The sequence below is a fragment of the Chrysochloris asiatica genome, unplaced genomic scaffold (assembly GCF_000296735.1).
Source record: "Chrysochloris asiatica unplaced genomic scaffold, ChrAsi1.0 scaffold00009, whole genome shotgun sequence".
NCBI classification, from domain to species: Eukaryota; Metazoa; Chordata; class Mammalia; order Afrosoricida; family Chrysochloridae; genus Chrysochloris; species Chrysochloris asiatica.
In genome coordinates, this window is record NW_006408527.1 from 16,744,413 (window position 1) to 16,766,019 (window position 21,607).

General features: G+C 44.8%; 1 protein-coding gene across 1 annotated transcript in view; it reads right to left on the reverse strand.

Moving 5' to 3' along the window:
* The window catches only part of MFSD4 (major facilitator superfamily domain containing 4), a 60,020-nt gene that overhangs the window by 17,318 nt on the left and 21,095 nt on the right, over positions 1-21,607 (reverse strand). The window contains exons 2-6 of the mRNA XM_006834081.1: positions 15,182-15,380; positions 13,963-14,223; positions 5,841-6,009; positions 4,966-5,081; positions 3,765-3,938 (exon numbers count right to left, since the gene is read on the reverse strand). Coding sequence (XP_006834144.1) covers positions 3,765-3,938; positions 4,966-5,081; positions 5,841-6,009; positions 13,963-14,223; positions 15,182-15,380 — 919 coding nt within the window. The remainder of the gene's footprint in view (positions 1-3,764; positions 3,939-4,965; positions 5,082-5,840; positions 6,010-13,962; positions 14,224-15,181; positions 15,381-21,607) is intronic.

The following is a 21,607-nucleotide window of genomic DNA, read 5'->3' on the forward strand; positions in this document are numbered from 1 at the left end:
TTTAAGAACTCCCTGTAAGGAATCAAACTGACAACAGCAACTCGGAAGACTAGGTAGGAAACTCAGGGGCCGTGTGATTATGTGAACGGGGAAGGAGCCATTCAGAACAGGAGGGTGAGAAGGGCTGCTCAAAAAGAATAGAATCGATGTCACTGAATTGTACACTTAGACATTGTTGAATTGGTGTGTGTTCTGCTGTGTGTCTTCTCTACAACAAATAAGAATATTGAAAATAAAATAAAATGACATTGAGAGGTATGCTGGGAGACATTGCTTCACAAGTGGCAGCATCCGGGAGGCTGTCTCCAGGGCTGCTTGGCTGTACTTCCTAAACAGATTGTGCACCAAGAGCACCTGAGTAGCTCTGAAAACAATTTAGAGGCACAGCCTCCTCCCACACCTCCTGAGTCAGGATCTCCAGGGCCAGAGCCGAGGAAGCTGGATTTCCTAAGAGCTCCTCCAGTGAGTCTAATATATTTAAGAATCAATTGCTTTGGGACATTGTTTTCCCAAGATAGCTTGATGATACGAACCCACTAACATGTTGGTTAAATATACAGACTGCCAGCCTTTCCCCTGAACACTGCAATTCACTGATTCTGGGTTTGGCCCAGGAGTTGGGCGTTCTTTTTAAACACAGGTACTCTGGGTGAATTATAAACACGTCAGTGCCAAACACACATGAAGACAATAGACTTTCTTCACTCTCAAGGCCAGATTCCCAGCCACACACTCCTCTTTCTTAGCAACTGCCCTTATGTTTGGCCTGGAAGAGGAAGCCATAGCTGACCACAAAAGTACTAGCACCCTTACTCTTCATCTCAAGGACTTTGGAATCTGTTAGGAATTGAATTGAACCTCCAAGATATATTTGTGGGATCCTAACCCACAGGACCTCCTGTCCCCAAGAGAAAAGAACTGAGAGGTGCGTCTTTTGGACCCGGGGTCCTTGTACTGAGAACCTCTAGACCCAGGAAAATATTGATATCATGACATATGAAAATCTTCAACAGGTGTTGAAAGGGGACAAGAACCTTCCTCTAGAGGTGAAAGAGAAAGAAAGCCTTCCCCTAGAGCTGAAAGCTTGAATCAGGGCTTCTAACTTCCCCACCTGTGAGAAAAGAAATTCCTGCTTGTTAAAGTCATCCATTCCTGGTATTTCTGTCCCAGCAGAACAAGATAACTAAGGAAAGACCTGACTCTCCTCACTCTGTAGAGTCAGGCTGTATTCAGAAAGGGGTCATCTTTGTTATATGCAGCTCTTACCATCCATTTCTAAACTCTAACATTAGCTGATAAGTTTTCATAGATAGCACTCTCTCATCCCTTTCTGAGGACTTCCAGTCCAGTACATCTGCCAATGTACTCGGAGTCCTATCACCAAATCCATCAAAATACTGGTGGTGGTTATGTGCCGTGGAGTCAGAACCAACTCATAGCGACCCTGTACAGGGTTTCCGAGGCTGTAAATCTCTATGGGAGCAGAAAGCCTCATCTTTCTCCCGTGGAACTGCAGGTAGTTTCGAACTACTGACCTTAAGGTTGACAGCCCCATTCATAAGTAGACTCATCTAAACCTCTACAAAAGATCCCTTAGAAACCAAACCCATTACCATGTAGTTGATTCCAAAACTGTAAATCTTTACAGAAGAAGACAGCCTCATCTTTCTCTCAAGGACCAGCTGGTGGGTTTGAACCATCAACCTTCTGGCTAGCAGCTCCTTAAAGTTCCCTTGTTACTGTTGCTGTTAAGTGCTGTTGAGTTGGTTCTGACTCATAGCAGCCCTATATAAAAGGCTTCTGAGGAGCAGATGGTGGGTTTGAACTGCTGACCTTGTGGTTAACAGTCCAGCGTTTATCCCATACCAGGAGTTTGTTGTTGTTGTTGTTAAGTACTGTCTAGTCGGGTTCTGACCCATAGAGACCCTGTATAGGGTTTCCGTGGAGCAGCTGGTGAGCTTGAACCGCCGACCTTGCAGTTCAAATGGCTTTGCAGTCTGCTGCATTAACCCATAGCACCACACCAGAACTCCTAGGAGTCTGTTAGTACCCCCTTAAACAAGAGGCAAAAGAAGGCCTTGCCCCATCATCCTAAAGGAGTAATGATTCCTTGCACAAGCTCATGTAATATGCCTGCCCTGTTCCTCAAAAGGCTAAACAGCAAAGATGAGATTTGTTCAAGATATGCTGATCATTCATTGTATTGTTGTCCCTAGGGTTCCTGTAGTTTCTAACCTTCACTCATTACTTTCAAATGTTCTCCCAAAGGTCACCCATTTTACAGTTACAGAAATTTATAGCAGTGTTTTTAGTATTCCTATGTATCTTAACAGCTAATAGTTGTTTGTTTTCACTTGAGACCACCAGCACCTTACTTGGACTGTTATGACTTGAAGGTTAACTGAGCCCACTTCCTACTTTTCTCGGGTCCTCCATGCAGATTTGCAACCTTTGCAATATAAGAAAGGTTCTAAATTATTACAGTGTGCAGATGATTTGTTAATATGGTCAGCTTCCCAGCAAGACTGTATTGCTGCAGCAAAATTTTACTGAAACATTGAACTGCTTGCTGGTGAGCATAAGTTCGCTAAAAGTAAGCTGCAATTTGCTCTGTCTTCTATTAAATAATCTAGGCCCCCTAGTCTCTGTATATATGTATATGGCTAGTATATATCTGTTAATCCTAAATGGGAAGAGACTGCCCTTGCTTTCCCAATGCCTAAAATCAAGAAGCAGCTACAAGGGTTTGGGGGGTCTTTGTGGGTACTGCAGAACCTGGATTCCTAATTTGTCCCTAATAGCTTAGTCCTTATAAAAAATACCTACAGGTCTTCAAGCCAGATTCATTCTAGATCATGAATGTAACCAAATTAAAAGAGGTTTCAATGACTACCCCCACTTTGTTAAATATAGTTGAGAAGATTAGGGAGATAATGAGTCTAAATTGTTGTTGTTGTTAAGTGCTTCAAGTGCTGAGTTGGTACTGACTCATAGTGACCTTGTACAGAGTTTCTGAGGAATGGCTGATGGGTCTGAACCACTGACCTGGAGGTTAGCAGTCCAGTGCTTATCCTCCAGCACCACACCAGGACTACAGATCTAAGTTGTTGTTGTTAAGGGCCACGGAGTCAGTTCCAACCCATAGTGCCCCTTTCCAAGGAGCACTTTCTAAGGAGCAGCTGGTGGATTTGAACCAGTGACTTTGCAGTTCAAACTAACCTTGCTGTCCAGCATATTATCCTGCAGTGCCACAACTGGACTCCAGGAGTCTAAATTAATGGTGATAAAATAACTACCTAGAAAAAGCAAGATTATTAACATAAAGTGAAGAATGTAACCCATGTCATTGAAAAACGGGTGTAAAAATTTTTGAATAGTACATGTTTTGCTCTGTAGATTTTCACCAAAAATAAAATAAGAATCAACTAGGAGAGCTCCAAAATGCATATCCCGGGCTCCAGACTATAGGTGGTGATTCTGAAAGATCTCTGCCACAGACCTCCAATTATGCACCAACGTGGATAGGAGGACCAGGGTCAACGTCTACTTTCCTCACACTCTCCAGGCTGGGATCTAGTCTGCACACAGCAGCCATCACTGTCTTCCCCTATTCTCCTTATGGGGATGAAACCAGAGCCCTAGAAAGGGAAATGTGGGGCTGCACAGCTTGTATTTTCATCCCTTCTTCCCCAGACTCTCTCTTCTTTCCACCCTGTCCAGATGCAAGTAAATGTCCTGGGGGGCATGAACAGGAGGCCACTTACCATGTTGATGAAAACCATGGTGGCTGGCTTCACTCGAGAGGAGATGGGAATGGAGAAGAGTCGGCCCAGAGTGATGAAGCCCCAAAAAAGGCTGGGGAGGTACCCGGCCACCTTGTGTCCCACAGACAGCGGTTTCTCTACTGCGTAGCTGTACACAAAGGCAGAGTATGTCCCCTGTGGAGGGACCAGGCCCCCATGAGCACACTTGTAGCCCAGCCAGACCCTAACCCTCACAGAGGAAGAAGCCCAGGCTGGGGCAGATGTGGTAGGGCTAAGGGCAGACTGGTTTTGCTCAAAGACTCTCAGTGAAGGGTGGGTTCAGAGACCTAGACACCTGTGCTGAGAACAGACCTGGGGGCCATGGACAGACTGACCCTGTGGAGGTGTAGGAGCTCGGGGCAGTGTATGGATCTCACAGGGAGTTCCTGGGGGACAGGACAGGCAAACACTGCTTCCCTTCCAACCACAGCAGAGTTCTAGCACGTGTCATATTTATGAAGATTTCTCTGTGGTTTTGTTCTCAGAAGGTCACCACAGCTTTAACACTAAGAATAATAAAGGGTGTGCACAAGCATCTCATTTTACAAATGACTCACCCAAGGTCACACTGGGAGTTGGAAATCAACCAGAACTGTCACAAGAACTTTCTGCTGCCCCTACTCTAAGTTTCTTAGGACCTCCTCTCTGGATAGTCCCTCATATACAATTCATTCATTTATCAGTTATTGAAAACCATGCTAATCTAATCCTAGAGAGATTTCTGAGACAAGGTAGAGTCGAATATTATAGAAGTCACAGGTGGGATGAACTGTTGTTGTTAGGTGCCATTGCATGGGTAGCTGAGCCCAAATCCTGCCTGCGGCTTGTTCTGACATTGACTTGAGAGGCCTAGTCTTGTAATGTATTCCAGGAAACAGCTCGACCTTTAGTTGATGTGACAGGATCTCTAATTGGGGGAACAGAGCTCTGCTCCTTAAAGAAGTGGGTAAACTACAATTGTGAACAAATGAGATGGGCTCATTCATAGATTTAATGAAAGAAAACAAAAATAAAAGCAAGCGACTATATCTGAAGCCCATAGTTCCAAGGAGCTGGGGAGGATTCTAGAGACAGCCTCTCCTAGCAGCTTTTGTTAAAGTTTTCTCTTTCTCTTGCCACCCCACACTTGTGCCTCAGGGAACTGGGTCGAGGACAGGCTCACCGTCAATCCATCTGTCATGAACAGGACCAGAGCGGCTGTGATGTGGATGGCAAAGAAGGAAAAAGGGGCCCCTTTGAAGTTCTTCCTCTGGCAGCAGCTGAACAGGTCCTCATGCCCTAGAAAAGACACAGGGGTGGGTTCCAGCTTCTCCCCAACCCCCCACTTGCCCAGGGAATGTGTCTGCAGTCAGAAGAGTCCTGGCAGAAGGGGGACCACATACTGTCTCCCACCTTCTTTGGTTGTCACTCACTGTCCTGTCAATGTTGTTGTTGTTAAGTGCTGTCAAGTCGGCTTCGACTCATAGTGACCCTGGATAGGGTTTTCAAGGAGCAGTTGGTGGGTTTCAACCACTGACCTTTCAGTCAGCAGTCCAGGACTGATCCTACAGTGCCACACTAGGACTCCATCCATCCCATAGTCCTGGTAGAATCATGGCTTGAGAGAGACTAAGTAATTTACCCAAGGTCACAGGGTGGGATTGAGCAGAATGGAAGTTGGAGCCAGCAGTCTTGGCCAGGTTGCTCTAGCTACTGCCTCCTCTTAAGACCATCTCATGTCAGGGTCAAAGCTTTGTTCCAACCATTATCACCTGTGATCTAGAGCTGCTCTAGAGGGAGAGGGTGGGTAGTAGGGGTTGCCAGGGGAGTCCTAGAGAAGGACTATCACCTTGAGAAATAGAATCACATGTCATCTCTAAGGGACCGTGAAGGGAATCTCATCTAATCTGCTCTGTGTTCAGATGAACCTCAGAAGTCAGTGGTCCTGTGGCATTACCCTACTCGCCCCATAGAATTGGAAGACCCTGTGCTGGGAGTGGTAGGTATGTGGGCATTGTACACTTGGGGCTTGTGGATAAGAGTTCACTGGAGCCCCACCTGGGTCTGGTTGAAGCTTTGGAGACAGCGAGGCAGGGTCTTCCCTCTGCGAAGGCCGTGTCTCCAGGGCAAGCTCATCTGCAGTCAGGAGCAGGGGCCTCCTCTGAGGGCAGCAGGTCAGCAGCTGTTCCTTGGACAGGAGAAGCAGCACAGCCACAGGCACCGGAAGCTGAGGGGGTGGGAGCAGAGAGTCAGGGGAGCCTGCCCACCTCCAGTCTGTCCTGCCCCAGCCCAGTGCGCACACTGCCACAAGGCAGTACCTTCACACTGCATCTGCACCATGCTGGAGAAGCTAGCTTTTGTGCAAGGATACATACTTGTGAGCCATCTCCCACAAATGCAGCCACGTGCCCTGATGAGGCAGAGGACTAGGGACTTGGTGTAATTTCTGCCCAACCTTAAACACATGCATTTCCCAGAAGAGCCTGTGCTCCCACCAGGCCTCTCCTGGTTCAAAAGCGGTGCCAGAGAGACACGCCAGTGTCAGAGTAAGGCGCCTCACGCCACTCCATGCTGGTAGATTATGTGATGCTTTATAAACCAGTTTACTTTTTTATTAAAAAGTTCTTATTGTGAATTGAGTGATAGTTTACATGGGAGAACATCAGTTTTACACTCATCCTATTGTATTACTTTTCATTGCAATGGTTATAATCCCCTCCATGCATCATCATTCAACAGTATTTGCTTCTATTCCCTTTGTTTTTTGGATGTACACCAAAACACTCAGGAATATATAATCATTTAAACAAACACAGGGTACATTCTGCAAGCCTGCCTCCTGGCCACCAGCACAGTCTTTCTATAAGTCTAGAGTCTTAGGCTGCTGTGTCTCTCCATGTCATCATCTCTGCCTCCATCTCTGTTGTTGATGCTTCCCGTTTACTATTTAAGGTGCAACTATTGGTCTCTCCCCATCCAGAGCAAAGAGGAGTGAAGAAAAAGACACACAGAAACAATAAGGCTAGAGAACTAATGGATTACATGAACCCCAGCCTCAGCGACCCAGAGACAAGAAGAACTAGGTGGTGCCTGGCCACCACTGCTGACTGTTTTGAAAGAGATCACAATTGGAGGTCTCAGATGGAGTAGGAGAAAAATGTGAAATAAAACTCGAAACCATAAAAACAAACAAACAAACAAAAAACCCCAGGTATTTATCTGGTCAGATAGAGTGGTAGAACCCCCAAGACCCCAAGACATGGCCCTTAGACACCTGTAAGTCTGGAATAGAATTCAACCCTGTAGTTCAACTTTCTTCCAAACAATAGACACGTCTATAAGGTGAAAAATAACACCAGGGACGTAGGTATGCACTCCTTAGAACAATTAACTATTTGAGATCAAAGGGGATTTAAAAAATGGAAATTTAACACAGGGAGGAAGTGGGAAGAATGCCAGTACATTGTAGGGATTGCAATCAGTGTCACAAAACAAAATTGTTGAATGGAAGAGCAATTTACTAGGTAAAATTTCACCCAAACCACAATTAAAAAAAAAAAAAAGTAAATAAAAATTTATTGCTCATGACAGCTCTATAAATGTGCTGGGTGAAATCATTATTCCCATTTTCCAGATGAGGCAACTGAGGCTCAGAGAAGTTGTCATTTATCATAAGCTGTTAGAACTGGAAGAGAATGGAAAGATGAGCTAGTGATCCAGTGTGATGTGCCTTGGTGACACAGTGAGACGGGAGGGACCAGGTATCTTGGTTCTCTGTCCAGCACTCTCTCTGCTTCAGAGCCTGTCTAGTGATGTTTTACCCTGTTTGTTTTGTTAGGTGCTGTTTAGTCGGTTCCTACTCATAGCAACCTTTATGCACAACAGAATGAAGCACTGCTCAGTCCTATGCTATCCTCACAATCATTAGGCTTGAGCCCATTGCTGCGGCCACTGTGCCAATTCATCTCCTTGGGGGTCTTCCTCTTTTCATTGACCGTCCACTTTACCAGGCATAATGTTCTTCAGGGACTGGTCCTTCCTGATAACATGTCTGATGTATGAGAGACAAAGTCTCATCATCCTGGCTTCTAAGGAACATTCTGGTGGTACTTCTTCTAATACAGATTTGTTTGTTCTAGCAATCCATGGTACTTTTAATATCCTTCCCCAACACCATAACTCAAAGGCATCAATTCTTTTACGGTCTTCCTCATGTTTTGTCCAACTTTCACATGCATATGAGGCAACTAAAAATACCATGGCACGGGTCAGGTGCACCTGTGTCCTCAAACTGACATTTTTGCTCTTGAACACTTTAAAGAGGTCTTGTGCAGCAGATTTGCCTAATTCAATACGTCATTTGATTTCTTGATTGCAGCTTCCATGAGTGTTGATTGTGGATCCAAGCAAAACAAAGTCTTTGACAATTTCAATCTTTTCTCCATTTATGCTGATGTTATTTATTGGTCCAATTGGAAGATTTTTGTTTTCTTTACATTGAGATGCAACCCATACTGAAGGTTGTGGTCTTTGATCTTCATCAGTAAGTATTTTAAGTCCTCTTTACTTTCTACCCTGTTGTTGTTGTTGTTGTTGTTGTGAAGTGCCGTCGAGTTGGTTCCGACCCATAGTGACTCTGTATAGGATTCCCAAGGAGCAGCTGATGATGCTTGAACCTACCCTAGGAGGGTATAAAGTCTGTTCTCAGAGAATTGGGGTCTAAACTAGAAAGCAGAGACAAAGACTTCTTTCTATTTGAAATGCACACTTAGACATAGCAAATACACACTAGCCCCTGTGTGAAGTTCACTGGTATTTATATGAAGCCAGTTAGGTTTCCCTGAAACTTCCCAGAGCAATGAGAAAACATCTGTTTCTGAGGTTGCCTGGAGAAGGCTCTAGCTCCTCCCTTGGGTGCCTCTGCCTGAATCTAACCACCCTTGCTATCAGGAAGCTCTTCATCACAGGGAAATCTCTGCTTCTCTTGCTGGGATGTCATCCCAGTTCCTTTTGCCCCGAAAGTTTCCTAGAAGCTGGTAAGAGCTGCCAGCTGAACGCTCCCTCTAGCTGGTAGAAGCCTCCCAGAGATGGGAATCTACAGACAGCTCTGGGGAAACCTCCGCCACTCCCTACAGGCGGATCCACACAGGCTCGTTTCCAGATCACTAGAAAGGGAAGTCCATCCTCTGTGTGGCTACCTCTCTGTGGTGACTTAGGGAGCCTCTCTCCACACTCAGAAATCACCCAAAGTCCACTGAGTTATACATGCTCGTGGCAATATAAAACAAAATGAACACTGTATTAAATAGTCAAAACCAGAAAATAACTGCCAATCAACATGAAGCACCGTCTCCTGGCATAATTAAAGTCACAAATCGAGCCTGGCTCACAGGGAGTCCCAGGTCTGATGGGAGAGACACAGTCATCCCTCCAGACTTTTAGGGGAAACAGGAAACCCACACACAAGAGGCCTGAAGTGGCCAACGCTAGGGGTAAAGGTCAAAAGGAAACAGCTGTTCAAGAGTGTGATCGCTCAGGTGGGGCTTTCCAGGAGTGGGTGGGGAGGCATGGCTGCAGGAACACGTGGAGTTTTATGATAAGGATCCATTCGGGAAGACAAGCTCCCATTTAAAAGTGAGTAGATGGCAGGTGGGTGTGCTCCATTCTCTTCGTGGGGGGTGAGGGGGACAAGGGGGAGGACTATTTACTTTCAGACATGCCAACGCAAACGTCCGGAAATCCTGCAGCAAACAAAAGTCCAACTGCAGCGTGTGCGGCATGAGCGAACAGACCTCGCTCCGGCTTAAGCCTGCAGAACATTCCGGCTTCCTGGTTCAGGTCTCAGCCAGATGTAATGACACTGCTCCTGACCCTGCAGGACCCCCTGGAAAGCACAGGCCCAGTGGCATTGTTTCTGAGACATGGGATGGGTCCTGGTATAAAGGGCTGGGGCAGGGACGTGATGTTTCTGAGAGGCAGCAGTGAAGGTTCTGGTACAGGGAATACAGTGACAAATGAGAAGACAGGGCAAAGGAAGGGCTGTGCTGTGAGTGGTGGGTGAGCCAGGGCTCCAGCCTGGCTCCACCCTTACTTACAAGGACCTTGAGCCAGTGATGGAATGTTATTCCCTGCTCAGTGGGACTGGTGGTCTCGATCAATCATCCTGAGGCACTACAGGAATTGGGCAACTGCTGTGGTGCTTGCATCAGGGGAGCTCTGAGTTGGGGGGTCCAGAGATATGGGACCCCCCACACACATTAGGCAGACAGTCCCTGTGATACTCCCCACTCCCCACTCTGGGCCCAAGCCAGGATTGCTCCTGGATTTTCAGCTGAGGTGAAGATGGTATCCCCTTCTCCTCCTTAAGTCTCCAGCTGTGTTAATATGGAGGACACTGGCTTTGGTTGCAGAGCACCAGGGGAAGTTTCTATAGCAAGCTACTGGAGTCAGAGCTGACTTGGCTGGGGAGAAAGTAAAGATGGGGTGCAGAGTAAGCCTCAATAACTGACTAGTCATAGACTGAGGGGTCATACCCGGGCTAACCCAGCAGGCAGAGATTCTCAGAGACCCTCTCATCTATCTCTAGATTTCCTAGGAACCCACTTAAACATCAGGGGCAGAAGGGCACAGAGAGCAAGCCCTCCTTCCCTACCCCCTGCCACACTTCCCCCAAACCTGACATCCCCTGCAGCCCTCTATCCCTGGGCAACTTCATCTACCATGGCTGAGAAATTTGCTTTCCCAAGGATCCTCAGGGATCTTGAAAGTTGACTCTGGTTTTCTCTGTGCTAAACATGCACATTCCTTGAGAATTATAACCACTGAATGTTGCTAAAAGACCTTGGAGGACCCCTGAAGTCTTCTTAAAACCAAACAATAATTTAGTTTAACTAGACAAAAAAAGATCTGCTTGCTCTTTTAAGATCTATCTGCAAAGGATCAATTTGACAATAGTAACTTGAAAGATTAGATTAAGAACCTTAGGGGCAGTGAATTTGTGTGAATGAGGAAGCAACAACTCAGAAAAAGGCTGAGAATGTTGTGCAATTTAAAGAATGTAATCGACGTCACTAATGGTACATATGAAAACTGTTGAATTGTGTGTGTTTTGCTGTGAATATTCTCAACAATAGCAAAGTCAATAAAATCTAAGGTATACACAAGTGTTAATTATGGTGAAAGAAAGGTAGTAGTATACAATGTGGGGGGAAGTGAGCTCAACATGACCAAGGCAAAGGAAAGTACTGATGTGTAAGCAAGAGTAGAGGAAACAATGGTAAATGCAACACCATATGTTGTTGTTGTTGTTAAGGGCCGGCTGGTCAGTTCCGACTCATAGCGACCCCATATAGGGTTTCTGAGGAACAGCTGGCGAGCTTGAATTGCCCATCTTTTGGTTCAAACGGGCCTTGAAGCCCAGTGCATTAGACCGCAGCGCCATCCTACCCTGTAATAACAGTAATAACTAAAAATAATTTGTGAGTAGAAACCTAGGTAAATATGGATGGCATGTAGGTGGGGAAGTTGTATGGGTATAAATATTGTTGTGTATATATCTACATACAGATTTTAAAATGCTGCCTATATACTCACCTATAAGCATAAGTAACAAGTATTGCTACAAGGGATCCAGCTCATATGTGCATGAGTTTATTCCAAATAAAATGTATTTTTATACATTTATCCAAACATTTATCCAAATAAATGTTTCTACAATCAGGGGATGGCTGCAGACAAGTTCTCTCACTTATATACTTGTTTTAGTCTCATTACAGTGTCTTCCCCCACCTCCCCCAGATCCAATCAAAACAGTGGCTTCCAAGGGGATCTTCTGGGCCAGTTAAATTGAAGGCAGAAAGCTTAGCTCAGAAGGTTATGGTGACGGTTTTTTGGAATCCCAAAGGGGTAATCTCGGTAGATTTTCTTGAAGAATACAAGACGATCATAGGGGCTTCTGATGAAGAAGTTGTAAGAATACTGAAAACTACAGTGGCAAGAAAAAGGCCAGGAAAATTACACCAAGGATATTTTTTCCATCATGACAATGCACCTGCTCATTCTTCAAGAGTAGGAAAGGCAGTCCTATGAGCATTTTGTTGGGGAACTTTACCACATTCGCCCTAAAGCCCTGATGATGCTCCTTCAGACTTGTTTGTTGTTCCCAAACTCAAAGAATATTCAACAGGTATGCAATTGAGCCCCTTAAGGATGCCCAAACTGCCTTTTTGACATGATGGAAACTAAAGAGCACAGAATTCTTCAGAATAAAATTAGAAAGGTGTTGGAATCGACTTGATGGCACTGAGTGGGGGGTGGGTATCACTGGTGGTGCACTGTGGAAAGCACTAAGCTACTAACCAACAGATCAGCAGTTTGAACCTACTAGCTGCTCTGTGAGAGATAAGGCAGCCTGTTTTCATAAAAATGTATAGTTTAGGGGAAAAAAAAGTTAGAGAGGATCTGCCAAGAAACCAATAGGTTCACATTTTGATATTTTTATTTAATAAAGGTTTTCATTATTTTATAGCAATACTTGTTGACTTATATATATTGATAGAGCATGTAGGGGGCACAGTTATACAAACTGCTTAGACGTTGGGATTGAAGTATTGGACTTGAAGGCTAAGGACGATAGCCTGAAAGGGCATCTAGGTCAACTGGTAAAACACAGTTATAATATTATACATCTGAGCCTGGAGAGTAATGTCTGGGGTCTTATATGCTTGTGAGAAGTAATCTAAGAAGCAATTACTTGTGTATTTCCACCTGGAGTAAAGGGGCCTGAAAAAAACCAAAGACTCAAGGCCTACATTAGGGGAAGGGGACGTCTAGGCCAACAGCTCATATAAAACCTGTGAAATTATTTGGTCTGGCCCTGCCAAGGCAACCACCATTTCAGCCATCACACTGTTATTGTTGTTAAGTGCTGTGAAGTCAGTTCTGACCCACAGAGACTCTGTATAGGGTTTCTGAGCAGCAGTTAGTGAGCTTGAATCCCCGACCTTGCAGTTTAAACCAACCTTGCAGTCCAGCGCATCAACCCACAGTGCCACACCAGGACTCCACCATATTTTTTGTTGTTGTTAAGTGCCATGGAGTCAGTTCTGACTCATAGCAGCCCTGTGAGTTAATGAAATGTTTGACCAAATATCTGGTTGTTTGGTTGTTATGTGCCGTGGAGTTGGTTCTGACTCATAGCGAACCTGCATAGGGTTTCCGAGGCTGTAAATCTTTATGGGAACAGAAAGCCTCATCTTTCTCCTAAGGAACAGCTGGTAGTTTTGAACTGCTGACCATAATGAGATTAGCAGCCCAATTCATAACCACTACACTCCCAGAGTTCCTTTGATCAAATATAGCAGGCTAATTTTTAAGTTGATAATTTTGTATGGTCCACAAATGATGTTATAAATTTTGGCAGAATAAAAGTTCCCCACCTTTGACCCACATAAACCACAGCTTCCAGTAACCTAAGACCAGAAGAACTAGACAGCACCTGGCTACCACTACCAACCACTCTGACCAGGACCACAATAGAATGTCCCAGTTAGAATGGGTAAAAAATGTAGAACAAAATTCAAGTGGAAAACAAACAAAAACTACACTTACTGGTCTAAAAGAGACTGAAGGAATTGCCTGAGACCCAACATATCACCTTAAAATAACCTTCTAACTTAAAACTGAAGATGTTTCCAGAGGTCATCTTTCAGCTAATTAATAGATAGCTTATAAATAATCACACCTGGGGAAAATGTGCTTCTTAGAACAATCAATTATACAAGAGCAAAAGGACAACATTTACCCAAAATCAAAGATGAGAAGGCAGGGACAGGGAAACTGGATGAATGGAAACAAGGAACCCAGGGAGAAAGACGGAGTGCTGACACCCAATGTCATATGACAGTCTATGTATGACTTACTGATTGGAAAATGAATTTCCTGTGTAAACTTTCACATAAAACACAAAAAAATGTTCAAATCAAGAAATAAAACATAGGGGGGAAATGACCTTGAAGGAGATCTCCTCCAACCCCCTTGTGCTCAGATGAACCCAGGTGTCAGTGAGCCAGCCTCCCAGCTTCTTCCTTTGTGACAGCACATTTGTCACTCTGCTCTGGAGCTGATGGCTGTGAATGCACTGTTTAACATCCCACCCAGCCCTGTCCCAGTTGGGACTTACATTGATCAGGGCCATGATCCAGAAGGCGTAGGACACGTGGGTTCCTGTCCAGTCCTGGGGGGGCAGCCCAGGGGGTGTCTGGTTGGACCGAGACAGGACCTCAGAGTGGTGCTGACCCAGGACCTGGTGGGCATGGAACAGGTGGCTGCTGGAGGTGGTGTTGGCTGTGCCATTGGCAGGTGAGCAGTCAGTCTCAGAGAGGAAGGGGTCAGCAATCAAGGGGCTCAGCAGAGCACCAAAGCCCACAAAGAAGTGGAGTACCTGGGGAAGAGGAGAATGGGATGGGGTCAGCATGGGGGCTCAATCTCAGGTCAGGGAAGCCAAGCTCTGGGCTTCATTCAGAGTGCCCACACCGTGCCACCTCCCAACCTCATGCCCTATCTAGGAGGCCCTGCCCAGGCCCCAGAATGGTAAATCATGGAAGGAGGAAAGCAGGGAGGTGTCCCTCATTGCCAATGAGTGAAGCTCCTCTATTGACCATCCTGGTGACAGTGGTCAACCCTTCTCTCCCTCCCCCTCTCTCCTTTTTTTAACCCATAACTAAGGAGCCTTTGTGGCACAGTGGTTGTTATTGTTAAGTGTCATCAAGTCATTTCTGACTCATAGTTATGCTAACCAAAAGGCTGGTGTTTGGGCCCTACCCAGTGGCTCCATGGGAGAAAAACCTAGCAATCTGCTCCCTTGATGATTATAGCCAGAAACCCTAGAGGGCAGTTCTACTATCACATGGGATCACTAAAAGTAAAAAATTGACTTGGCAGCACACAACAACAAACCCCCACTGGGAGCTGCTCCCTTAGCCTCCACCAACTAACACCCCAAAGAGGAAAAAGCTAATAGAGGAAACGGCTGGACTGGAGTTCCGGAGTGCCTGGGAGAAGGAAGGAAAAGACAGACAGAATGAAAACAGCAATTCTTCCAAGTACCATTTTGTTCTGGTTCACAAAGAACTTTCTCTCACTGCCACTTAGATATCTGTGACAGCTCTGCTAGGCAGGCAGGGATCATTGCTTAGTTGTAGAAACGAAAACAACAAGTCCAGAGATACTGAGTGGTGACCCAGTGTGGCACAGTTGGTAAGTGGTTTCACTGGACTGAGTCCCTGGGGAGAGGGTTAGGAGCTGGGATGCAAAGCGAGAAAGGTGAAGAGGGAATAGGCTGAGGAAACCCCTTACCCTATGCTCTACCTCTCTGCCCCGGTGGTGTTAGCTGGGCTCACCTGGAGGAAGATGGCTGAATCCTTCTGGTAGATCTTCACCAGTTGCATGTTGGCCACGGTGTCAATGCAGCCCATGGCCAGGCCTGCCAGCGCCATGACCAAGGCCAGCACTTTCACGTTGTGGCAGAAGGGGATGATGACAAATACCAGTGAGATGGCCAGAGTAGAGGTGAAGATGGCCCATAGTGACTGGGCCAGCCTGGAACAGGGGAGGCACAGAGTCAGTGGAGGACCCCAGAAGACTTCCAGTGAAGAACCCCTGCTTCCATTCATAGGAAAGCCAAACTATCTTCCCCACTCTCTGTCAGGAAGGAGATGGAGTAGTGGACGTTTAGTCAATTACTATTAGCTATGGGTCATGGATAAGCACTGGACTACTAACCACAAGGTTGGCGGTTCAAACCCACCAACCGCTCCTTGGAAACTCTATACAGGGTCACTATGAATCAGAACTCTCAACGGCACTTAACAATTACAATGGGTTGTAGAAAGGGGATGGGGAATTATTTCTTAAGTGGTGGAGTCTCCGGGTAATGCAAACTGACCAAAAGGTTGGTGGATCACCTTGGAAGGAAAGCCTACTGATCGATCTATTTCCAAAAAACTAGCCATTGAAAACCCTACAGGACAGGAGTTCTACCCTACACACATAGATCCACCATGAGTTGTAAGTTTTTATGGACTGTGGGCAAATGGTTTAATTTCTCCAAGTCTCTCATGTGTAAGTGGCAGATAACAGTGCCTGTCTCAGCATTACTGAAGGATTCAGATACTATGCAATGCTTGCATTATCATGGGCACTTAACAAAGGGTCTGGAGTCTACTATTCTTTTATTTTTAAACAAATAACTGCAAAATAATTCCTGTCCCTCTTAGGGATGGTGTGAACACCTCAAGGGAACAATACTATACGTATGACTGGGATAAAATCTGAGCCCCAAATCCTTGAACTGAGTATTTCCTCTCCCTCAAAGGAAAAGATCTGAATTACATTGTATCCTCTAGATACAGACAGAAATGGTGGCCCTGTGACTCCCCTTTCTTTGGCAAGCAGCAGGCCTGACCACTAGAACCAAAGTCCACAGCTGAGGTATTTGAGAATTTGTTGGCCCTTGTAGATACTTGCCAGGACTCTGCTTTCTTTAGACAACGAAAGTAGGCTGAGGGTGAGCTTCCCATGAGTGAAAGAATGAAGCAGTGAAATGAATGAATGGGTGTCTCAGGCTCTGTCAAAGTCTTTTTGGGATACCCTGCCCAATAGCCAGACTCTTAGGCAAAGGACTGAAGATTTGTTATTTGCTGGGATGTCTGAAAAGGTAATGTGGGTGGGGGAAATGGGACAGCAAAAAGGTTCTGGACGGGAGGGGTTGTAGAGAAACTTTCTCATGAAAAATTAGAGAGCACCCAGCCAGTCTCTGGCTGCTGGACTTGGAGAATTGGAGATCTGTGTTTCTAGAACACTGAGGAAAAGAAGGGAGTCCATAAGTGAATCCCTTGGCCGTTACTTTTCCTGGCAGCCTCTGCCTCTGACCACTTTGGTTTTTGGCAGCCTCATTTTGCCCTCCAGAGCCCTTATCAGACCAAGTCTGCTGATAGCAGCAGTTCGTTATTTTCTCTTTCCTGGCTTCCTGGCTGATCAGATGCAGATTACTGATCATGACCAATGGCTTCTTCATTGCAAATACCTTTTTAAAACAACATAAAAGGCCACTATACACATGAACCTCACCAGATGGAATACACAAGAATCAAATTGACAACATCTGTGGGAAGAGATGGTGGAGATGTGCTCAGTATCATCAGACAAAACAAGAACAGGGACCAATTGTGGAACAGAGCATCAATTTGCTCATATGCAAGTTCAGGCTAAAGCTGAAGAAAATTGAAACAAATCCACAAGAACCAAAATATGATCTTGAGTATATCCTACCTGAATTTAGAGACCACCTCAAAAACAGATTTGATAATTAGACACTAATTACCAAAGACCAGAAAAGCTGTGGGATGACATTAAGAACATTGAAGAAAGCAAAAGGTCATTAAAAGTCAAGGAAAGAAAGAAAACACCAGAGTGGACCTTAAAAAGGACATACAGTGGGCAAAATGATGAAAACTTCTTAGATATTATCAAACATTTTAAACCAATGAGTTGCTGAGTACGGTGGCCATGACCATAGTCTCAGGAGACACCGTGGTCATTTGGTATAACACAGTCCACAAAGACAATGTTCTACATCAGACTTGGGTGAGTAGCATCTGGGATCTTAAAAGCTCGTGAGCGACCATCTAAGGTACAGTTATTGGTCTCTCCCTGTGCAGATTAAAGAAGAGTGATGGGAACTGAAGATGCTTGGAATTCATTAGTCAAATGGACTAATGGAACATGTGAACATCAGTCTTCATGATTCTGAGGCCAAAAGAACCAGATGGTGCCTGACAACCATGAACAGGTGCTTTGAAAGGGATCACAATGGAAGGTCCTGGATTGAGCGACAGAATATGTAGAACAAAATTCAAAATTATTTAAAACAAAAAAGACAGAGTTTACTAGTCATGAAGACACTAGAGAAATCTGAGACTATGGCCCTCAATCAGCGTTCAGGTCTGGAAAGTCACCCTCGTGGCCCAGCTTTCAGTCAAGCTATAGATACTATATAAGGGGGACAACAACAATAGTAAGGTATGGTGACTATGAATGATGTAATAGTGAATCATTCAAAATCAGAAATTCAACATTTACCTAAGGACAAAGTTGGGAAAGGATGGTGTGATAGTGGTTTGTGTCAACTTGGCTGGACCAGGATTCTCAGTGGTTTGGCATTTGAGATGTGGTCAACCCATGGTGACATTTAATGCAGGCATAGTTAACTATATGATGATTGGCTATGGACAGCCAATCAATTGAAAGGATGTTTTCTTGGGGGCGTGGCCTGTCCCAATGTAATGGATACGTAGGAAAAGCTTGCTTTCTCTTCTGCTTGGGATCGGGGACTCTACAATTGTGAGTCATTTCTCTAGAAGACCTGCCTAAGACATGTGGTACCAGAAGTAGGGTCTAGAGAAACAAAATCACAAGGATGAATTTTCTGAATTGGTTCTCAAGTCTCATTAATGTTAAAGGCACTGATATCTCTGCCTCCACTAATAAAGAAGGTTGTAGGGTAGAGACAAGTCTGACCTCTACTTCATAGGAATTGGCCCTAGGCTGATTTTGAGTTTGATCCTCTTTCCCTGTTGTGAAGTCAGAGGAAGTCAGACATGGTCCCCACATGGTTTTTACAGTTGGCATCAGGAGTGGGAATCACTGCAATGGCACCAGACCCATGGAAGCATGAGATTTTATAAGAGAAACAATGAAGGGGCACAGGAAGTGAAGCTTTTCCATTTCACATGGTTATACAGGATTTTGTTGCCTGGAATGGCTGAAAGGGATGTAAGAGATAAAATGCCTCACCTGAGGGGAGAGAAGCAGCTTTTGGAGTTGCATGAAGTGATGCCATGCTGGTTAAACAAGACCTACTGCATCAGCCTGCCAAGGCCATATGCATATTCCAAGGGTGAAGAAAAGATTGAACTTGAGTGTTTTAAAAAGGTTTATGTTTGATTGCCTTATGGAGATTGTTTTCCCCTGCCCACTCCTGTAAAATAGACATACATGTGTGATAGAAATGAATAGAAAAGACTTACAGAGAAAAAAAGGACTGTTTGGCTTTTTGAGTTTCAAGCAATCTGTTTGTTTTGGAGACTTTAAGAACTGAAAGTGGAATCCTGGTGTAGTGATGTGGGTTAATGCCCAGACTGCAAAGTCAGCTTGATCCTCAAGGTTGGCAATTCAAGCTCACCAGCCATTCCTCGGAAACCCTGTACAGGGTTGCTATGCATCAGAGCTGACTCGATGGCACTTAACAACAACAACAACAGAACGGAAAGTTAAAAGGAGTTGGTGAGTAGCAGCTAGTATACTCACTGATGACCACCTGGGTTTACTTGTGAGTAGAAGTGGGGTAAGTGCAGCAATGAGACATGGGCTGACTTTGGCCATGTTCCATTGGCACCTGTTGACCTTAAGGTGAAAGAAAGACGAGGAAGGGCTGGCTGGTCTGAAGTTTAGGGGGTTGTGTGAATTCCTGAGCCCATGGGAAATGACCTATCCCCTGGGGACTAGGTCTCTCAGTGAAGGGGCCAGCTGGTCTGAAGTGCAGGGAGGTGTGTGTGAACTCCCAAACTTGCAGCTGGTGCCCGTTTGACTTAGTGGATGGCTAGGGCTGAGATGATCAGAACCCAACTAGATGAAAACAGAGATGTTTGATACTGTGAGCAGATGAAAGTGCTACAATTTGATGGACTGGAGTTTTGCTTATAGATGCAGTTGCTCAAAATTCCAACCAGAATGGGAGATTCTTCAGATCAAGGAACTTGCTTGTCTCCTCAGACTACTGGGTTGATAGAGACCAGCAATTTAAAAACTGGCTATCAAAAATGGGGGACTGTAAGGGCACAAATTGGCTGGCTTACACACTTTCATGGGTGTGCTTAATCTTAGAATGAGGGGACAAGGGAGAATCTCCACTGAATGGTTTTCCTCTTTTCCAGATGGGTTTGGTGAAAAGGGGTAGGGGATGATGCTGATAGGATTTTATGATTCAGTTGTGAGAAATTGTTACCAGGATTAATTGTGATTGTTAAAACTGTAAACTCCAAGGCTGGGAGTGGTTAGTTTTGCCACCCAGCTATATTTAAAAGGAGCCATCTCAGAAGAAGATTAAGATGATCCCAGGACCCTCAAGAAGAAAAAGGATGAGTGGAACATAAGATCCCTACCTAGAAAAGTGATGACAGCAGAGATAGTGGCAGAGACAGTGGCATGGAGAGACACACTAGATGTTGACTATAGGCCCATGGACTGAGTAAGGCTGTGTGCCTGCAGGCAGGAGGCTGGCTTTTAGAATGTGCCCTTTGGACATTTTAATTAATATATATTTTTTGTTTTGTATGTGTGCATCAAATATTTTTGTTCATTTGTGAAATACAAGATGTAAATGAGGCCAATTCATTTTTAGGTAGACATTATGTATTTGGTTTCTAGGTAGCAAGTTGACCAGGTGTGGACTATGATAGGGTTTTGAGGGTCAGGGTTCCCAGTAATTTGGCAGTTCAGATGTGATTATCCCCATGGTGAAATTTAATACAGGCATAGTTAACCCTATGATGATTGACTGTGGGCAGCCAATCGATTGAAAGTATGTTGCCTTGGGGAGTGTGGTCTACTCCGAATATAATTGACATGCAGGAAAAGCTTGCTCTCTTTTCCACTGGGAACCTGGGATGCTACAATTGTGAGTCATTTCCTTGATATAAACTTCTCTTTATTTGTGTATACACACACACACACACACACACACACTTGAACACACACATTTAATTGGTTGCTTTTCTCTAGAAGGTCATCCCAAGACAGATGGGAAGGTGGGTGCAATAGAAATAGGAACCAGAGGGAGTAAGCAGGGTAACTGTTGTTGCATGAATGGGAGGGGACTGCAAACCTTGAGATGAAACAAAGTGTATGATTTGTTGAATGTAAAACTGACTGTAAACCTTCACTTAATTCACATTATGATGTTAAAACAACAACAACAGGATAGAGAACAAACAAGATGTCGGATTGGGTGGAAGTGCAGTGAAGAGCTCCACCAGAAACAACACAGAATACTGGAACTCTGAACCATACACAACAAGATTATTTAAAAGGTTGGAAGGCTTACACCTAGGGGAATTTGTAGCAGAAGAAAGAGATCCATTGCTTTCTAATTCAAGATGCTCAACTGCTCCTGGAGCTGCCATCTTGGGAGAGACCAAGTGTGGAGAGGATCAGAGTAGCCATGGACGCCTGACAGAACCTCGGAGATAAAGGTGTGGACATTTTTTTTTTGTTATCTGTACATTGGGCTCTCCTGTCTGTGCACCTCCATTCTGGTGACTAGAGGGGGTGTCTGAGCAAGTGGACACCCCACTCCCACCCCCGGAGGGTTCCACTACACATGCACACAAAACTCCTCAAAATTTAAAGTGACAGTTCCCACTTAAAACCAAATGATAGCGCAAAATGGCCACAGCCGGCCCAGAACTGCTTATCAGTAAGAAAAAGGCCTGAATGGGGATTGTGGAGTGGGACAGGCAGACTAAAAACGAAATAGGCTAAAAAATAAATCCTGAGTTATATCACAACAACCAACAGTGGCATCTTGAAATTTCTCAGGAAGAAGAGTGAAAAGGGAATCCCATCTCCTGATCACATCTCCCTGGAGTCAATCAGAAAGCATAAAAAAATACCAAAATACACATCCATCTAAGTATTAAGGCCACAGATAACTCCTGAATATGCCCCCAAAACAGAAACAGATGACCATATCTGCACATGTCCAGAAA